The following is an 18,498-nucleotide window of genomic DNA, read 5'->3' as shown; positions in this document are numbered from 1 at the left end:
ATGGGGTAACTGAGCCAGAAGACCCTGAGAACTATGCCATCTGGGACCCTGTTCTGTACGGCTCTAGCTCTGGCTAGTTCTAGCTTCGGTAGGGTAAGAGACCTGCATTGTCCTTGGCTATCTCTAGGAGGAAAGGGTGTCGATCCTGCAGGCCGGTCCCTTACGAGTCCCTTACGATCAAGTTCGATAATGCCCTCCTTGGCCTTTTACATAGGTACCGACCATGTCCCGTGGCCACTAGGAATTTGATATACTTGCAGAAAAGTAAAGTCTTCGTGTACTCCGGCGCCAGAGAATCAGCTGGCTCCACAGAGATTACCAGCTTTCCATACAATTTCTTCCAGGCTTTGACTATCCCCTGGAAAATTTTCCTGTATTAAATAATATAGATGGTATGTTTACCCGTCTCCTTGTTATAACCCCAACAAGGGAGCTCTGCCTCATTGGGCTGAGACTGCGTGTATTCAAGCGCGTCATTTGCGCTCGCGTGAAATATCACAATACGACGAAAGCGGCCCATGTTAATATCAACAAGCTCGAAAAGTAAAAACTGCGGAAGAGTTGAACTCGACTCTCGATATGGAATTGCAAAAGACTCTCCGAAATCGGTCTGATACTCTCGCCAAGGCATGTAGTAAAAGACTCGTTCGTGGAAGGCTGGCACATCAGATATACTGACGGCGAAATCGAGCCGGGCTGATACAAAATGCGGGCTGTATGAGTCCCACCCATGGGAGGGATTCATATATCTGCTGTCGTAATCGTATATTAAAGGCCATACGACGAGGGTTTTCGCGCCAATATCAACAAGCTTAGCACTCTTTAGCTCTCCCTCAACTTTGACTTCAACAAGGTTCGCAGACACTGGGCCGAATATATCCCAGGCTATTGAGTCGTCTCGCCCGCTCGACCCGCTATCGCGATACATAATACAAGTCGCACTTACCAAGACCCCCAGCCCAAGGGCACTACCTCCCGTAACGGGGTAGTTTGCGGATGCCCAGGAGAAGCTTGGAGCCGTATATTCCATGGCAGGAACCAAGGAAGGCATACCTGGTGTGCTTGATGTATCCCAGGCGATGCGGCCCTTCGAAACATCCTGGTCCTCGGCCCGGCGTAGGCATAACTCCTCGGAGTCGCAGTACCAGGTCATTTGACTGGCAAGGTTGAAAAGCCATACTCCTGCCACGTAGGTGTCATCTGAAAGATGTGATTTCAGATAGCGACATATTCCAGAAATAGCCACAAGCTTGTCCGTTGCAAATGTCAGGCTGCACGAGGAGTAGGCGTCTCGGATCCGAGTCCAGGCGTTGTAGTAATAGACCTTCTGTCCAAGAGCGTCCTCCCAATGCACAATACCCCGGCTTTCTAGGTTGCCTCTTGCTTCGAGCCGCAAGTCCTTGAAATGGATAGGTGACTTGACGCGACCGAAAATTGGCATCCCCCGAAAATAGCGCTCGCAGGCTGCCCCTTCGCAACACTCAAAGAAGACCTCCCTGCGGTAGAAATGTAGGGTACGCGCTGGCAAGATCCACTCTTGTATAATCCATCCTCTTGAACTAAGAGGCGCCTTAGCTACTTCTCTGTCCCATGTCTGCATGTCGTGCACGAGATAGCTATAGGTCACTTCATCGGTCTCCTTGTCAGTTTTGAGGCGTAAAAAGATATCTGGCTGGCTGAATTGGCTCATGTCACGATCAAAGAACAGACCTTCCGTATTGCTTCCCTAGTCGGCCGAGATATTACAGAACGAGTTTCTGTAGACTTGGTCCATGATACCGGCTTGGTGAGACCAGTCAGCGCCGGCGTCTCCGTCTTGGATAATACAGATGGAATCAATCCAGACCTAGCGAATGCCAAGACGGCGAGCAACGATAACAAAGTCCCGGAAGATTGGAGATAGCTTATTAGTGGGGAGTGCTTGCAACCAGCGATCCAGTAACTCCTTGCTGAGCTTCAGTTGGTTTGCATCATTCCAGCGATGGCTGAGCGTGATATATCGAGTTCTGGGAGGAACATCATCCCCTCGGACGAGCTTGGCTTGCAATGTTGCAGCGATTTCGGACAGCTCGTCAGGAAGTCCGAGGCCCACCAACCTAGTGGGGGTACCACGACCCAGTATCGCCACGTTTGGCACAGAGTGCATGATTAGATTCACAGACGCGAATCCAGTTGTGAACTTTAGAGAATGTTTCGTCTGATGCTGTCGAGGTGGAAGTGACCTGAGATTGATGAAGATCTAAACCACAAATCAGCTATTAATTCCAGAATGTAGAGGTAGCAGCAGGGCTTAGAATCCGCGCTATCGTTTTCATACTTTTCGAATTTAGATCTTGAGCCATCGTGACCTCAAAGGTGAATCGTTCACTCGATGGAAAGATTGGCAAGTAGCTCTTCATGTGATGAAGCTGGGTCTGAAGTTCTGGTACGACGCTAGGATCGTAGTCCCATCTCGTGTCAATGAAGAATGAGTCCATCATACGCGCGGTTATCCAAAGCCGGGAAATGTCTTGCGTCTGTATTTCACAAGAGACGAAGAAGCAAGTGATGCTTGAAAGCCAATTCCAAGAATCTTCCCGAGGGACACCCTTGATATGATGAATTGAATCTCGAATACTTCGCACGATTTCTTGCTCCGGTATGCCTATCGATCTGAGCACGTTATAGCATATGAAGCATCCTTGGTCCGCTGCATTTATGAATCCGTCAATAGTGGTATGAATATGGTACAGAGTGCTATGTCGCTTCGACAGATCTATGACAGTGTTGCGAAAAGCAGATGCGCAGGTTTCGCAGAGATCCAGAGGGCGCTTTTCGGCTAATCGATGGTAGTCCATTTTGTTGATTTTGCCTTCTTCAGAGTAATCAGAGCGTTTTAATCAAGATAAGAACCACGCAGCTTGGCCTGTGCCGACGTAGGCGTTAGTATATTAATTTGAGCAGGGAAAATCATCCCGAGTCGGACGGGAAGGAAGCGGCAGCAGTCCGCAAAAGGACGGGAAGGCTACCTAGATCAAGGGGGCTTGATAGGGCTCACTTGGTACAGATCCCGGGACGTGACCGGACGCAAGCGAAGAAAGATGGGAAGTATGGACAGATTGAACAGGCGATCTCACAAACGCTGTAAGAACAGACGAAGCAGCAAAGACCCTCTGGATTTTGGTTGAAGACATCAGGGAGCATAAGGCAGGTAAGAAGAAATAACATGGATGTTGGATCGTGAGGTGACTGATGCCTGACGCCTCTTCCTGCTGTGGGGCTTATTATCTTACTGGTTAGAGCATAGCCCCAAAACTACATGGAACATCACTTGCAAGTCCCCGAGGCGAGAAGGAGTGGGCGGCCGGCTCAGCTGCAAGTCTCAGCCCAGCTGCAAGTGAGACCTAAGAGGGTACAGTGCTTGCTCCAAATCACCTATCCATATCACGGGCAGGCCCGCCCGGCCTTGCAGATCACTTCGCCCGGCTGCATAAGCTCGAGATACTTGCTAGAGGTTCTCACAGCTCCCTCTAGGCGGTACTCACGACCAACATCACGCAATTTGCGACTGTGTGCAACCACGAAGGATTTTTCAATCATGATGAATGGGCGCAACAAGGGGGTCAGCAAGTGATGGCGCATTAGCGACTTCTCCTTTATGGTGCACAACGCCAATCCCGAGGCAGGCTTTGAATCTGGGAAGGTTGGCCATTCTACCATTGTGACAGCCTGATTCTCGGCCTTGTCAATCATCGCTCCTTTCCATAATTTCCTGCATACAGAACAACGTTCGCATGCTCCGATCAAATTCCCCTTCGCAGCCACTGCTGCAGAACTTCCTCAAATCGGAGCAAGACAGAGACGCCACCCTCTGCACATTTCTAAAAATTACAATGATAAGTCACTTCACGGTAGTGCAGCTGACACGCCGATGAATTCGGTTAGGGGTTGCTGACCAAAACCTGGGGGCTGAGCGGACTCTATCGACTACTGCCTATCTGGCTAGGTAGTGAGGCTGAAGAGATGAGGCCACCTCCAATACACGGGTTGCAGATGAATAGCAAGAGAGATGTTGAACCACGGTTAATATATTGCGCTTTGACGACCAAGCAAAGAAAACACTAAATCAACCCAATTAATGCATCGTCTTTTGGGCAACCGTTGTTATGTTTGGTCAGATGAGGGGGGCGGATGATACCGGCTCTCTGGAGCTTAGAGTTATTTCATCTTAACCTGGGTATCATATTAGGACAATATCGTGGTCGCCAAACTGATTTGTGTCTTGTCTGCCAATTGAGGTTCTGCGTACCGTAGCCACAAACCTCTTGGGTAGACCCTATGTATAATTTAGTCTGCAGAGGATAAAGCCACTTTGCAATATGGCAATAGATAGCAACGATGCTTCTACTAGAGTTGGCAAAGTGTAACTAGATAGCCACAAGAGTTTTCATTATAGGATGTGTAGAGAGAACTAGTTCCTCTGGGGGCAAGTTAGCAGGGGTTATGAGTCACAGATAACCCTTGATACTAGGTCAAGCATCCAAATTACCAAAGGAAGCAAATAGCCACCAAGTTACTTAATCAATCTTCTTGGTCTGTTACGGTCAGTCCAATCTGGTACCCTGGTGATCACAGCCAGTTCTTCCCAACTTCCGTCACACACGCATGCAGCTAGCAGGTCCTACGGACTAACACATCCTTCAGCAAATTCCAATTATAGCATGTGTGCCCAAGGAAGTTCCCATCGGTCCTTCTCCCTGCTAGACCTGAGACACCTGCGTGACAGGCGGTGGAACTGCAGCCACATTCGGCTCGTTGACCGGCCTTCCATAGTCGTTTTCTTGAGAATCGCGGCTTGAGTGCAAGGCGAGTTAGTTCAAGCTCCCAAAGACAAATCACCAACTACATCTCCAACTTACCCCAAATGTTTCTTAGCCTGGTGTTTGAACTCGGTGGCTGTCTCTTTGACATGGATGTACTTGTGGAAGACGTAGATTCCCTAATGATAATTGCGTCAGCGGCCATCCGGTGTTGAAGGCGACAACTAAACAATAGAAACGGCGAGTGTGAGGGTCTTGGGCTTTCGTGGGGGGTGATAATGTCTCTTTCCAGACCAGAGAGAGCAAATTGAGTATGTAAAAAATAAAACTTACCAAAATCCCGCTGAGCAGGTAGGCAAACCAAGCAATGAAAGAGAATGCCAGGACTGTCCTCCATTGTGAACATCCCGTTCTGCCGACGTTGACGACTCCAGGACGGCCAACACGCCAGTAACTACCCCAGTAGTAGCCCCAGTAGGTACGATACCACCTAGAGGAGCATGTGTGAGTCGTCGATCTCTATTCATATCACACCCAGTCAGTAAACCCTGTCCTCTCAGTAGAGTAAGCCGATCAGTACAGGAGAGGGGCCATACGGTCTGAAGCAGGCAATACGCCACGAGCCACATAACGAACAGCACAAAGTCACATGGGAAGCTCATAAACAAGTTTCTGAAAGGTGGGCATAGGAGGAATGAATAGATGATGGATATGCCAGCAACCACCATTGCGTAGACGAGGCGGCCATCCTCATGCACCTGCTGGATACTGAGAAGATAGCTGAATCGCGCAAGGATGCCGATGACAATGGCAGCGCAAGAAATTTGCCCCAGTCGTAGAATTATGGACGCGACTTTGTGGGCTGATCCGGATTTTTCATATGACATTTTGGAGGCGGGTCGCGTTGATCGCGAAGAAAGATTAGGTCAAGATGGTGTTTAGTCTCGAAACCGATTGTCTAGAAGAGGATGCTAGGGTTCCCCTGTCTTGTCCAGGAACTCCCGGGAGTTTATATGTCTTGCAGGTGGGTGGACTGCACGTTCAATCTCCCCATGGTCTGGACTTGGCAACCAGCTCGTAGCCTTAAACTTCAAGCCCAGTGCAGAGCTGAAAGGGCTGGTATGCAACCATCAAGAACACACAACCAACGATAAGCGAGGTTTGGGCGGAGTCTCATGAAAAAGGTTAAACAGATGCCGGTTATGGATGGCCTTCAGCTGTCTCCATAGGTCGAGATTTTCACTCCATCACACCACAATTGCTGGCTGAACGGGTCGCTATGGTGATGCCAAGTCGTCCACATCCGATCCGATGCCTTGGATTACTGTAGAGTTTCGTATCGGGATGCGACCATATGTACTCACTTTTCATTCAGTTCCTAAGAGTAAGCTTCATGGATGTCTTGCAAGGGTGTTAAGAGCTCACACATGATGAAATATCCGGGGTCGCAATGCGCAGGAACATGACAGATGGACCCTGTCTATCGTGTCAGAATTGCCAAAGGAGAACTGAATGGGTGGTTGGAGACAGCTTGATAGCAAAAGGGGTGCCGTGGCCTCGACTCTGTGTGGGTGGTCGTAGACGTGTCGTGTGCCTACTTTGGCCAAGAAAAGCATCGGGCATTTAAACGTTCGGCTCTAAGATAATGGCTGACCTATCAATAGGAGGTGGTCTGATGGCTTGAAGCTGGCATTCAAGAATTCGACCCCTGATCATCCCCCTCCTCCAGTCCCGTTGATGCGAGCGTCACCACCTCACCCAACTGGAACTTGCCGCACTGCTACAAAGACCCAAACTCGCAATCCACGGTTGGCTCGGTCGTGCACATTCCACCGTGGCTTTTTGGCATGTGGTGTCCTTACGTCAAGGTTATGGCGTGGCTGCGGTATGGTTTGCGCCATGGCTGTCAGATCATGAATATTGGTTGAGATGAGAGGGGCATCCCAACCTGTCTGCCAATAGGAGAGACATAGCATGCACGTGCTATCTCCGCTGCTGAACTTCTTTTGTTGTTTCTTGGCTTCTCAACTCAACCGTCTCCTCCACCACTCGTATCGTTGCACCCTTGCATGAAAGGAAGAAAGGTTGGCCAAGCCCAGCACACCCTGGCTGGAGAGCGTCGGAGACATGAAGTGGGGTCGAAGTGAAGGGGTGCGTGAGACCATCAAAGGGCGTATGGAGCTCCGTACGCGGGTGGCTGCTGGCGATGCCATTGGAAAATGCGACAACTGAGCTTCCTCTCGAATGCGCTGATAGATAAAACTAATTCTCCATCTCAACTTGGATAGATATCACCAGTCTTATACTCCTCGTTATTACTTAACCAGACAATATTTCACCAGCGCCGAGCAAAGCTGCGTCGTATTGATGCCTCCCGACCAACATCAACTAGGAATTAAGCGCAATTGGAAAAGTTCGCTATGGGGGATCGACGTATTAAATACAGCTCTCCGTTTTCTCAGAGCGAAAAACGAGGGTCTGACCATCATTCTCGACCATCACTTCAATTCCAAGATCTATACGTCTGGATCTAGGCTCGCAGGGGAGGTGGTCCTCAACACGGCCAAGGCCATGAAGCTTGAGGGCCTACAGATCCTGCTAGTGGGTAGAGCAGAGACCCGACAACATTATCCGGATGTTGTCAAGATAGCATCTCACCAATTTTTGAGGTTACAAATGCCTACCTCAGCATCTACATACCCTACCGATCGCGTCATTCAGCCATCCACGGCGTACAACTTCCCCTTCTGCTTCACCGTCCCTATACAACTGGCGATAGGAGCCTGCTCGCATCGTGTGGAAACATCGAATACGCAAAACCACCATTTACGGTTACCACCAACGTTGGGCAGCTGGGAGAGGGATGACATGGGTCTGGAGCTAGCCACCATCACATACTCCATCGAGGCCTGGATGTCGGGGAAATCATTGACAGATTCGGCCACCCTAAGGCTAGAGGCCTACCAGGCAGTGAATGTTATCGGCGCAACCTTTGAGGATCCGCCGTTGAGCCTCGATCATGAGAACAGAGCATACACTCTACAACAGTCGTGCAACGTTGGCACACACCTTCTCTCCCCTTCTGATGGCAAGATAAAAGCAACTGCCGCGCAACCTGGGGCCATCCGGCTTACAAATGACGGATACAGAGCAGGCCGCTTTACAGTTCCCGTTGGTTTGACATTCGAACCCTCCTCCGTGAATATCATTCCACCTCAGTACTGCTCCATCTCTGCAAAGCTCGAGGCACAGACATTGTACAGCTATGAGCCGATGAGACATCTACCGAGCATGAAAGAGATGGAGATCAATTGTTATCCATACCGGAGGAAAACAGTCTCTCTGGACCCTTCAACCATTCAGGTTCAATGGTCTCAACACCCACGCCCAGATGTCGTGTCTAAGACTATCCGACATGGGCATTGCGTGCCACCCATATTTCACACCGCAGCCATCGAGGTTCCACTTCAATTGCCCATGCACACCAAGATGTTTCTCCCGACCTTTTACAGCTGCCTCATCTCCCGCACCTATACAACCCATCTGGTCCTAAACATCGCGGGGACCCGATTGAGACTCTCTACGCCAATTCAGATCATCTTGGAGCCTTCCCAGGTCAGCATGGATCATACGGGGCTTTATGAGAGCCCCCAACGCCCTTCTGGCGCTTCTACGTTATATGCCGGGCTTGAGTCAGGGGGATGGCCATGCGTCACAGAGGTTCTGCCAGGCTATTCCGAAGTATAAGACAAAAGGACTGGGTGGTTATTAAACTCATGAGGGTTGGTAAAAGCAAGGCATTTACAAAGAGGGTGGGAACTTTTTCAGCGATAGGGTAATTATTGTTATTATCGACGATTTCTGTAGAAGAGCCTGAAGAGGCAATCGACAACAATAACAATAACTATCTATTGGCTTAGTTATCCCATCAAGGGCTGGACTTCAACTATAGCAAAGAACACAATATCAACCCTTCATAACATTATATCCCAATGCTAACACAGTGGCCTCTTTTTTTTTTTTTTTTTAGTCTTTTCTACTGCCCACAGTAGAAGACAATAACAATAACAAAGGACACATCTAACAGGGTAATCGTTCTTCTGCTACGCGCCCTTTAATCTTCACTGCACATGATAGAGATAGGCTGATAGCCGAAGCGCCTTACCAGAAAACCCACGCGAAACCTGCCGCGAATTAAGCCTAATTGCTGTACAAATCCTGGCAAATTGGGCCGGCCAAGTTAGACCTATCTTCTCGATCAAAGTATCCATTGTCGTTGCATGTTTTGTTCGTGATGCCAAGTTTACCCTGCCAAAGCGTCAAGCCATCAATGCAAAGGCGTCAAGCTTCCAGGGTCTAGGGCAAGGCGTAGGGCGTAGGGCGTAGGGCGCAGGGTGTAGGGCGGGAGAGGTCCGTTCTCGTCAAGAGAGGAGCTGATTAAAAATCTTAGCCTGGTTGATCGGGAAATAACCAAAAAATAAGCCAATTAAAAACTCTTTGGCATAGTATCCAGGCTTAGAGATATGAACGCGTTCATCGCCAAAACAGGGGATGGGCCTCGATGGCTATGCAGTGCGCGCCCAAAAACATCCGGTTCAGATGTCACAATAACACTTGAACAGATTGCGCCGTCATAATATCAGATTCCATTTGTTGATACCTTTTCCATTGCCACTATACCTAGTGATTTCCTTCTAGAGAAAACACAAGTGTCATCATCGTGAACAGCAACAAGATTTGTAAGACAGCCATATATATGCTCTATGAAAAGGACATCGGTGATCTCAGGCTTGCTCTACCACTATAGAGGAAATTCTACGGTTTCGACCTCATCAGGGTATATAATCCCTGCCTCGGCTCTCACCTGGTCCATAATTTCCATAATCAAGATACTTTCATCCAACCCCAGCTGTGTACCCTCTTTGCGGCCCTCCACCAAAGCCCGGCCAGCATCATCGGCCTCCCAGAACAATCCATGTCCTTGACCTTCAGGATTAGGGCTGGATCCATACCCGTTGTACCATCCACTTCCCTCGCCTGGGCCTGGCTGCGGCCATTGCTTATCATCAATCGTTCCATCCTTCAGAACGAGTCTGGTTCGGGTCGGTCGATAAGCTGGAGGAAACACCTGAACTTCGCCGTACTGTCCCTGAATGCGGATATTGGGCACGACTGCGCCTTGCCTCTGGGCGATGGCATCATTGGACAAGCCCAAAGAGGTTGAGGCGACCGCATGTGCGATTCCACCCTGCTCCTCAGGCCGAGGGAACTCGAGAAGGATCGTAGTCATTGCGTCAACACCAGTCCCTTTATACTTGGCAACAGCACTTTTGATAGTCGGGAGACTTCTAGAAGTTGCTGGCTGAAGGCTGTACAGAGACTGGAATACCCAAGTCAGGCTGTAGATGCCTCCATCGAGCAGAATCCCTCCGGCAAGATCAGGATTGACCATAATGTGGGAATCGTCCTCGAAACCACCTGCGTACGGCAGACTGTGTTCGGCCAACACCCTTTCAACAGGACCAATTCTACCGGACTCGATGACCTCGCGGACGTAGAGGGAGAGGGGAAAGTATCGAGTCCAGAGCCCTTCCATCAGGAGCAAGTTTTTCTCTCGGGCCTTCTCAGCGAGCTTCCTAGCTTGCTTGGCGTTCACAGTAAATGCTTTCTCACAGAGCACGTTCTTGCCGGCTTCAAGACAAAGCATAGCGTTCTGATAGTGGTGAGAGTGAGGTGTGGCAATATAGATGATTTCAACATCAGGGTCCTGAACGAGCTCAGCATAGGAACCGTAGGCCTTGGCGTGAGATGGAGCATCGCAGTGCCGAAGGAACTCTTCCGCTCTAGACTTTGCGGTTGAAGATGCGGCCGCGACAAGTTCGTGATGGATGTCAGAAACTGACCGCGTATTGGGGTCGACTGAGAGATCTCGGCCGCTATGTCATATTAGGGACCTAGCCAGGGGTCAGGGATTGTGGCTGAACTTACAAGGCCTTGGCGATGCCTCCGGTTGCGAGGATTCCCCAGCGAATCGTCCTTGGCTCAGGCATTTCGAGTCGTCGTAGATAAAGCTTGATAAAGGTTGGCTTGCTGTAGCTTGTGGAAGTCGAAAGTCAAGGAGTGTGTTCTTATACTCGAGAGCCACGATCCAGACTAGGCCACCCTGGCGCAAAAGTTTGACCAACCTAGACTACTAGAAGAACAATAGATGGCGTGACGAGATAAGACAGTTATCTCTATCGACATGGTTTGAAAGGCGTCGGAGACGAAAGGCGTGATTTTGAAATGTGGCGGGGCCTGACAGAGGTGGTGACGCCCATCCTAGGCCGACATCGCTGGGGCTCTCCATCATCTATGTACTGGCCAACTCGGCAAGTTCCGGTTGGTCCGTCTCTTTGCCGAAGAAGACGTCAAATGAAATCACCCTGGCGTTACTATCTGTCAAACTCAGGACGAGGCCCATCGTTGTCCTTCTCCCTCCGCTATCCACGGGTGATTGCTTGGCTTCCTCGGCCCTCCAGGAATTGGACTTCAGTTTTCTCCTCATCAGCCGCCACAAACACGGGTTACCGATTCATTGCACGCCGCTGCTCTTTAACTTGATCTGTCCGTAGTAAAGGAAGGAATATTTCATTTAAAGATAGCTAGCCCATATCCGGCCAAAGGATACTCTCATCTGTGTCCATCTGCATCCAAAAAGCCTAACGAAACTGTCAGCAAGGGCATCTTGTATACTAACATATGGTTCCGTTGACTTACTGAAGAATCAATATCCAGCCAGTCTGTGGTATTCCACTGACTGAACAAATGGGCATCGTTCAATATAGAGGCGTTCCCAATGTCGACTTGTTGTCCAGCGCTTCCTGGCATTGCACCCACTGCTAGTGCGTGTTCTGGTAGATCACATTGGCCCACATCTGACAATTCTGCCATCTGTTCTGGAGGATATGTCGTTGTTCGAGTATTGGATTCGGCTATTACGGTTCGAAACTCCTCAAGTATGACGGCGTATCGTCGGCTTGGTGAGTTGGAGGCGGTGGCATTAGCCAGATGGGTATGGCATCTTTCAGCCAACTCAAGTAACATGGACCGATCATGTCTGGAGTTCGAATGCTTGATCCGACGTTGCCGAATCTCCCACACATATGTGACCACTAGAGCGCAAAAGGTTACGTAGTGTGTCCACCAGAATGCATGGAAGATTGGACCCTCTTGAGCCAGTTCATCGACCGTTTCCAGTACCGCCTTTGCAGCCTTGATGCACTCTGTGACTTGGCTCTCGTGCGTGTTGGATGAGCTGCCGAGAAGGAACAGTCGGTTGGCGTGTAAGATGGCGTGCAAGTGTGCCAACCTCAAGACTGTCGCTTGGCGGCGGTAGCTAGGAATGAGCATGGATGGGGGTATAGACCCAAGATGTATCGGAAGACTCGCATGCCATTCACGAACATGTTGAATGAGCCGGTTGGCAGCCGAAACTCGCTCGGCTTCCGAGATGGCACGGAAAGTATACACTTCTCGAGAGACTGACCCAACGAGTTTGGCGATTCTAGTTGTATTTGACAGTTAGAGAGCCTAGTCTTGTACAGGAGCACGCTATTGAGGAGACTAACCTTGCGTGAAATATCAGGGCATCAATGTGGCAATCTTTGGGGGTATCGGCCGCATTGATGGGACCATCTACTGTCATTGCCTCATCGTCAACTGACTCTGGAAGATCCTGGTTGATGTCCTCGTCGTGGAAGTGCCGCGGCCTTCCGAATATTACGGCAAGGTAGTTGTCAACGATATACGCGGTCCAGAAAGTGCGAATACCACATTGAGTGTGGATGTAGTCGTTCCGCGAGCTTATTCCTCTCTTCCAGTTGCCACGACGATAAAGACCAAGGGCGGTGACGAGGTGAAGCGCATTACCAAAGACATACCAGCCCCGGTTAAATCGTGACGTCGTGAGTAGGTAGAGGACATGGATGACCTTGGCCTGCGCTGCCTCGAGTCTCGGAAACCCTGCTTCGTCATCTGCGAAACGAGTTGACAAGACGTAAAGCTCGTCGCTGGCTCTGAGTGCCTCGCTCTCGTCTTCCGCTGATAAAAAGCCCCTGGACTTCTCTTGATGGAGCCTAGCAATAGCCAGTGCAGCCAGAACAATGGCCGCCTCTGCTCGACCAATGTCGCTCCACAAGGCGCGGCCCTCATCGTGATTCCTCTTCAGGATCGCCAGCCATCTCTCGGCTGTTGGCCGATGCAGCATGCGATAAGTTGCAATACATACTTCGAAGTATAGTGCAAGCAGTTTGTTGCACTCAACAAGATCTGGAAGGGTGGATAGGCCATTACCGGGGAACTCGGGCAACGGCTTGTCACCCGCCGTCATCAACGATTGGTTGTCGGACAAGGGTTGGGCTTTTCCCGATGCACCATTCTTATTCTGAGCCGAAAGGCGCTTCAGGGCTCGTTGAATAAATGTGAGGCCTGATTTTGAGTCAAACACTTGTCCCTGAATCTCCGCTATGGACAACTCTGGCGATGATCTGGATGCCACAGTGCTCTCGTTCGGTCGACGCAAGAGGCCAAGGTCATCACCAACAGCGGTTGTGGGTCCACGGCCGGTTGACAATGCGTGGTGCCTAGATATATCTTCGACAGATGGAAAAGCACCTGTCGACGAGCTCTTGGGGCGAGTCTCTGCTGGAGGTGGTGTTGGCGGTCGGCCGCGAGTGTACTTTGCATCGTAGGAGCATTCTCTTCCTTTGGCCACGCACTTTGCGCATGGTAGATCACCTGTGCACCTGGCCTTTCTTGACTTGCAAAAGTCACATGCTCGGCTCACTTTGCGGACCTTGTGAGGCCCAGGACCGACTTCGTCTGTTGACTTGTTCCGTTTGGATCTGCTCGAGGTGAGCTCGGATGGAGTTGCGACAAGAATAGAGGGCGTCTCAGCATCTGTTTCAACACCTCCCCTGGCCTCGCTTGAGGGAGATAGCATCATATGAGGTGTTTCCTCCATTGAAAGCGACGATGGTGGAGGATTGATGGAGAGGCGGAAAAGGTGACGGAAAAGCTACGCGTTGACATGAGGGGAGGCGGATAAATGACGACGGTCTCACGTGTTCTCTTATCCGCTCACAGCCGAGGAAAATGCTGCTACCCTAGACTCTCCCGACTCGCTGAGAAATTAGCACCATTTCCAGTGATCAATCTCTATATAACTCCCTCTTCATAACCAGTGGCCTCATTTTCTACTGATGTAAAGCATGCATGGCGAAACTTTTATGTGAAGCGTGCGAAGCGAGAGTCTCTATGAAAGAAACGTATGTTTTGGGTTGCAGAGTGTTGAAATAAAAAATGACGATATCTTGTGCTGAGTCAGCACGGACATCTATGGAAGAGAAGCATTCAAGCGCAACAAGATGAGAAGAAGCGTCAGCCGGGTAGAAAATTAGTAGAGAATCATGAAGTCAATCATGCGTCAAGATGTGAGTATTTTGATCATACCGAGCAGCAAGTCATCAGAGCCCTGCCGCGTCTCAAGGTGTCGGGGCTTGTGGGGATGGTCAAGACTGATAGCAAATTAAAAGCGTGGAGGCGCTGATAAGAACTACTTAGCAAGAAGTGACATATGCTCTTTTTGCTAAGTACTCGCTAGCAAGCTCAACATGACAATAATATTCCGTGCATAACAAAGATGCATAAAGGCGCCCACTCACCTCGGCCTTGCTTAGAATTTGTTACCTATCATTTAAATACCTTGATATCTCGACAGCCCGGAAGTCTCTACTCTCACTTGTATCGCCCTTGTCCTCCAAGGGCCTTGAAAACTGCAGCATGAACTGCAGCATCCATCGACCCAACCGAAACGAGCTATCTCGGCTTCTTAGGCAGGCCGAGTGGAAGGACTTGAACCTGGCCATCGCCGTCGAGACGTTTGGCCAATATGAGTTAAGATGCATCAAAACTTCAAAGTTCCGTTCAAGACGAAGTTTCGCGGCTGCAATCTCAGCATCATCGGTGCTGAACAGAAGAGTGTGTAATTGAACCGTGGATGCAAGGACGAGCATGTGGCCAACGAGAGAGGATAAGAGTTGAGTCTGTGGTTGTGCTTGTGCTCGGTGGATGATCTCGCAGAAGTTCGTAGCATAGAGCTTGCATTTCTTGGCAAAACAGTGTGTCGGGTTTGTTGGTGATATATCCGTGCTATCCTGGATGAGGTAGAGGAACTGGTAGAATAGGCGTTGGCCGACATTGTTATACAGGATGTACAGGTTGAGAAAAGCCTGTCCAAGATTCTTCTCTACCCAGTAGGCAATATTGGCGTCGTTATACTGGAATCGAACCGGCAGGCTGCTTTTCCAAGTATCAAAAGAAATTGATAGCTGCTGAACCGACTGCTGGATGTCTTCATCTTTGGTAGCCCCCGAAGCAACGCCGGCGTTGAGTTTGTTGACGTCGTCGAGGAGTCTATTAAGTTCCACCATGTATCCAAGTAAGGACAATGATGAGTCTGCACTGGGATGGGGTCTGATCCGCAATTCACAGCCAGGCGAGCTAGAACCAGGTCTGAGTTGTAAAAACTCCCACTCGTCGATAGGGAGGGGGACTTTTTCGTTGGGATTTAGCGTCCTAGGGATACATAGAGCAGCCGAGTGCCAGGTTTCTATTGTGATGATTGACCACCAGACTTCCAAGAGGGGTGAGCCTGGAAAACCAACTATGTCAATATTATACGTACTTCGGTGATAAAGTTCTTGCTCAATGGGTGAGTCTGCCACAGCATTAGGAAGATCTAGAAGCAGAGCCATGCGTGAGGCAATTGCATAATAGACAGACTCGGTGTCTGGATCTCCCTCGACCTGGAATACGATCCCCAAAAGAATACATGCCTGTATCGTGGTTATCGACTTGTCGCGCAGGTTGAGCAATCTTTGTGCCTCTTCAGCATACGGCCGACCACGATCGCAAGGCTCGATGCCTTCAAAACCAGGGTATGATGAGAATCGCGCAGAGAGGCTTATAATAGCGAGGAAAAGGACCTTGGGAATTGTGCCATCCCGAACTGCTGCCTTCAAAGTTGGGCGGTGGAATAGACTGGGAAATGAGGCATTGACATGAATAAAGTAGAGGTCTATGAGCTCGTCAGAGAGATCCGGGTCAGGGACGGCGGCGGCCGAGATGTGAGAGGTGGCAGGTATGTCAGGATCAACGAGAGGGGCGTAGCCTTGAGCTGAGCGTTTGGTGGGTGAAGGCTTGAAGTCGACTGTGCACTCTAGTCCCTTGTCGATGCAGTAGGCACAGCTGGTTCCTTGTCGAGCACGGAGGCATCTTTTGCGCCGCTCGCTTTTGGAGGTTGTGTTAGCAACAGAAGATTAAAGGGTTAGATTGCACCTACCGGCAATGCACACAGGCTGACACAGGCCGCATGGCTTCACCTACCTCTATCCCTAGCAGACAAGGAAGGGTATTTGCATTGTAGTATCTGGTTTCTCATCAGGGTGGAAAAGCCCCAAAGTCAGACACAAACAGAATGCGGGGGAGGGTAATAATCACCTGATCTGTGAGGATAGACAATCCACCTCGGTCAAATCTTAGCCCGAAGCTTATCCCTTTTAAATTCGCGCTCCTCATTCATCACCAGACGTAGATGGCATCTTACACGCCCGCCGGCTTTCACCAGTGATCCACACGCGCAAACACGGTATACTGCTAATCTCAATTGAAAAGAATAAGCTACTGAACCAGGTATTCACACCCGAAAGTGAGTTATAAAACCCGCTCCCTTATGGCCACTTCCTTCAAGTTTCATTGGCAGGCTGTGTGTAAACATGTCCATCGATAGTTGTCTTCAAAGTCCCATTTGCCTGAAATATGTTTGTTAAAACATCGATATCGAGATGAAACCCATCGGAGCTCGTTATCTTGGTGTTTGTTAACTTTCCAGTCTGCGTGAGGTTGGAATACCAGTCGATGTGCGTGAGGGTTGATGATAAAGTCGAGGTTTCCACTCTCTCAAACCCATTGAGCAATGTCGACCCATCATCTGAGTAACCATAATAAGTCACACTAATCTCGCTTATGGATCCATCATTTCTCCCAACGATCTCAACATCTGCGTATCCCTCTCTCGTGCCCTTCAGAGTATAGTTACCTGCTGGCGGGGCCCGTCGAGCTGGAGTAGCTTGGCCAGGGGAATATGGCACACCCCAGGGGATCTCATCCGAGATGGGCTTGACCGCAGACAGTTTGAGTGGCTTCCGGGTAGAGAGAGTGGCCAACACCACACGTGTCCGCCTGCCACCAGGCTCCTTTGAAGGGTAGCATGGAAGTGGGTTCTTCCCTCCACATGCCGGTGCGATAGTCTGAGCCTCCCAGTACACGATCTGAGTTCCGTCAGGAGACCATCTCGGATCAGCCATCGCATTCCACTCAGGGTCATCGAGATCACCACTGCCAGCAACACCCTGGCCACCATTGATTTTCTGGCCAAAGTACTGCCCACGGTCTCCATAGCGATCCAGCAAGTACGGTCTGAAGTACCGCCGCTGGCCATTATTCCTGGTAGCCGACGTGACGGAAGTGGTGATCAGATCGGTGATGGGAGGGATGTTCCTCATGCCTGAGAGCCACATCTGCCGATCTGTTCCGCGTGTATCCTCAATCGCGACCCACTGGTCATCAGGCGAAATAGCCACCGGGTCACAGTACTCAGGGTGGCTAGTGAGCCTCCTCACCTTGCCGGTCTGAAGGTGCACGGCAAAGACATCGATGTTGGAGGACTCGACTGGAGACCCGACGTACGTAGCTTCAGTGCCTCGGCCACTAAATCCTCGGAATTCGCCCACGGCAATGACATCTCGATTGACGAAGATGGCACCCCCCTTGACCTCGACGGGTTGCTTGCTATTCGGATTGAATAGCCGGGTGACTCGAAGAAGGTCATATCGAGGAGTCAGAGTAGTACCAGTCGTTGGCTTAGCGTTGAACTGCAGTCTGCCAAAGTAGGCAAACTGGCCTAGCTTTCCGTTTGTAGTGCTAAAAGAACTGAAGCCAATGTGCACATCGTCGGGGGGTGTAAACGCAGCTCTCGGATTGAGCCACCGTTGCCGCTACCATCGGGAGTTGTGTTCCATCGGATGGGATAGATGTGAGAACGTGTAGGGGTACACTCTCTGCTGGCAAGGTCGTATTTTCCACAGTCAAGAATGTTGGTACCGAACAGAATCCTTTTCCCATCCCCAAATGCCTGAGGGTAATCAAAGGTCATGGTTCTCCCGATGGCGTTTTCGTCGGGTATCCCACAAGTCAGGCACTTCCAGGGGTCTCCATTGGGGAACTTCTTGCCGTTGGTTTTCACAGCTAGAATGTGACTACCATTGTAAACACTGGCAGGATCAGGAGATAGGGGCGCGCCGGTGAAGGTAACGAAAACCAGCACATGCTTTCCATCTGGGAGGAAGCCACCTGCTTGGAAATCCAAGTTTGACGACAGGGTCATGCAGCCTGTGCCGCTTGGATTGATCTCCGAGGTGCAAGCACCGATGTTGGTGCTGGGGGAAACAGGTGGGAGAGGTAATGTCGTGAGGTGAATAGGTTCTGGATTTGTGGGCGGCGGTACATCGACCCTTGGGACGGATCTGGCCATTGTAGAAGGGGCCATGGCCACAAAGGCGAGGAAAGGAAATAGAGAAGAATACATGTTGAGAAATCA

At 50.2% G+C, this 18,498-nt stretch overlaps 6 protein-coding genes across 6 annotated transcripts; 1 reads left to right on the top strand and 5 right to left on the bottom strand.

Annotated features, from left to right (window-relative positions):
* Window positions 1-376: 376 nt before the first annotated feature.
* MRS44_012975 (uncharacterized protein) lies at window positions 377-1,690 on the bottom strand (the record flags this gene model as incomplete). Its single annotated transcript, XM_065618983.1, has 1 exon — window positions 377-1,690. One exon carries the CDS (start codon window positions 1,688-1,690, stop codon window positions 377-379), a length of 1,314 nt encoding a protein of 437 aa, XP_065475055.1.
* Window positions 1,691-1,846: 156 nt separating this feature from the next.
* Window positions 1,847-2,146, bottom strand: MRS44_012974 (uncharacterized protein; the record flags this gene model as incomplete). The annotated part of the gene is made up of 1 exon (XM_065618982.1): window positions 1,847-2,146. One exon carries the CDS (start codon window positions 2,144-2,146, stop codon window positions 1,847-1,849), a length of 300 nt encoding a protein of 99 aa, XP_065475054.1.
* A 2,593-nt stretch (window positions 2,147-4,739) lies between these two features.
* MRS44_012973 (uncharacterized protein) lies at window positions 4,740-5,686 on the bottom strand (the record flags this gene model as incomplete). Its single annotated transcript, XM_065618981.1, has 4 exons — window positions 4,740-4,803; window positions 4,899-4,978; window positions 5,133-5,289; window positions 5,436-5,686. 4 exons carry the CDS (start codon window positions 5,684-5,686, stop codon window positions 4,740-4,742), a joined length of 552 nt encoding a protein of 183 aa, XP_065475053.1.
* A 1,789-nt stretch (window positions 5,687-7,475) lies between these two features.
* On the top strand, window positions 7,476-8,546 carry MRS44_012972 (uncharacterized protein; the record flags this gene model as incomplete). The annotated part of the gene is made up of 1 exon (XM_046278976.2): window positions 7,476-8,546. The coding sequence occupies one exon, from the start codon at window positions 7,476-7,478 to the stop codon at window positions 8,544-8,546; it is 1,071 nt and encodes a 356-aa protein (XP_046126441.2).
* Window positions 8,547-9,600: 1,054 nt separating this feature from the next.
* Window positions 9,601-10,849, bottom strand: MRS44_012971 (uncharacterized protein; the record flags this gene model as incomplete). The annotated part of the gene is made up of 2 exons (XM_046282620.2): window positions 9,601-10,735; window positions 10,788-10,849. The coding sequence occupies 2 exons, from the start codon at window positions 10,847-10,849 to the stop codon at window positions 9,601-9,603; spliced, it is 1,197 nt and encodes a 398-aa protein (XP_046126442.1).
* A 594-nt stretch (window positions 10,850-11,443) lies between these two features.
* Window positions 11,444-18,486, bottom strand: MRS44_012970 (uncharacterized protein; the record flags this gene model as incomplete). Its single annotated transcript, XM_046280284.2, has 6 exons — window positions 11,444-11,500; window positions 11,559-12,345; window positions 12,410-13,765; window positions 14,544-16,130; window positions 16,752-17,802; window positions 17,889-18,486. The coding sequence occupies 6 exons, from the start codon at window positions 18,484-18,486 to the stop codon at window positions 11,444-11,446; spliced, it is 5,436 nt and encodes a 1,811-aa protein (XP_046126443.2).
* Window positions 18,487-18,498: the final 12 nt, after the last annotated feature.

The sequence above is a fragment of the Fusarium solani genome, assembly GCF_023522795.1.
Source record: "Fusarium solani strain SB1 chromosome Unknown bctg00000008, whole genome shotgun sequence".
NCBI classification, from domain to species: domain Eukaryota; kingdom Fungi; phylum Ascomycota; class Sordariomycetes; order Hypocreales; family Nectriaceae; genus Fusarium; species Fusarium solani.
Note: the sequence above shows the minus strand (reverse complement) of the source record. Positions and strands in the feature narration are given on the sequence as shown.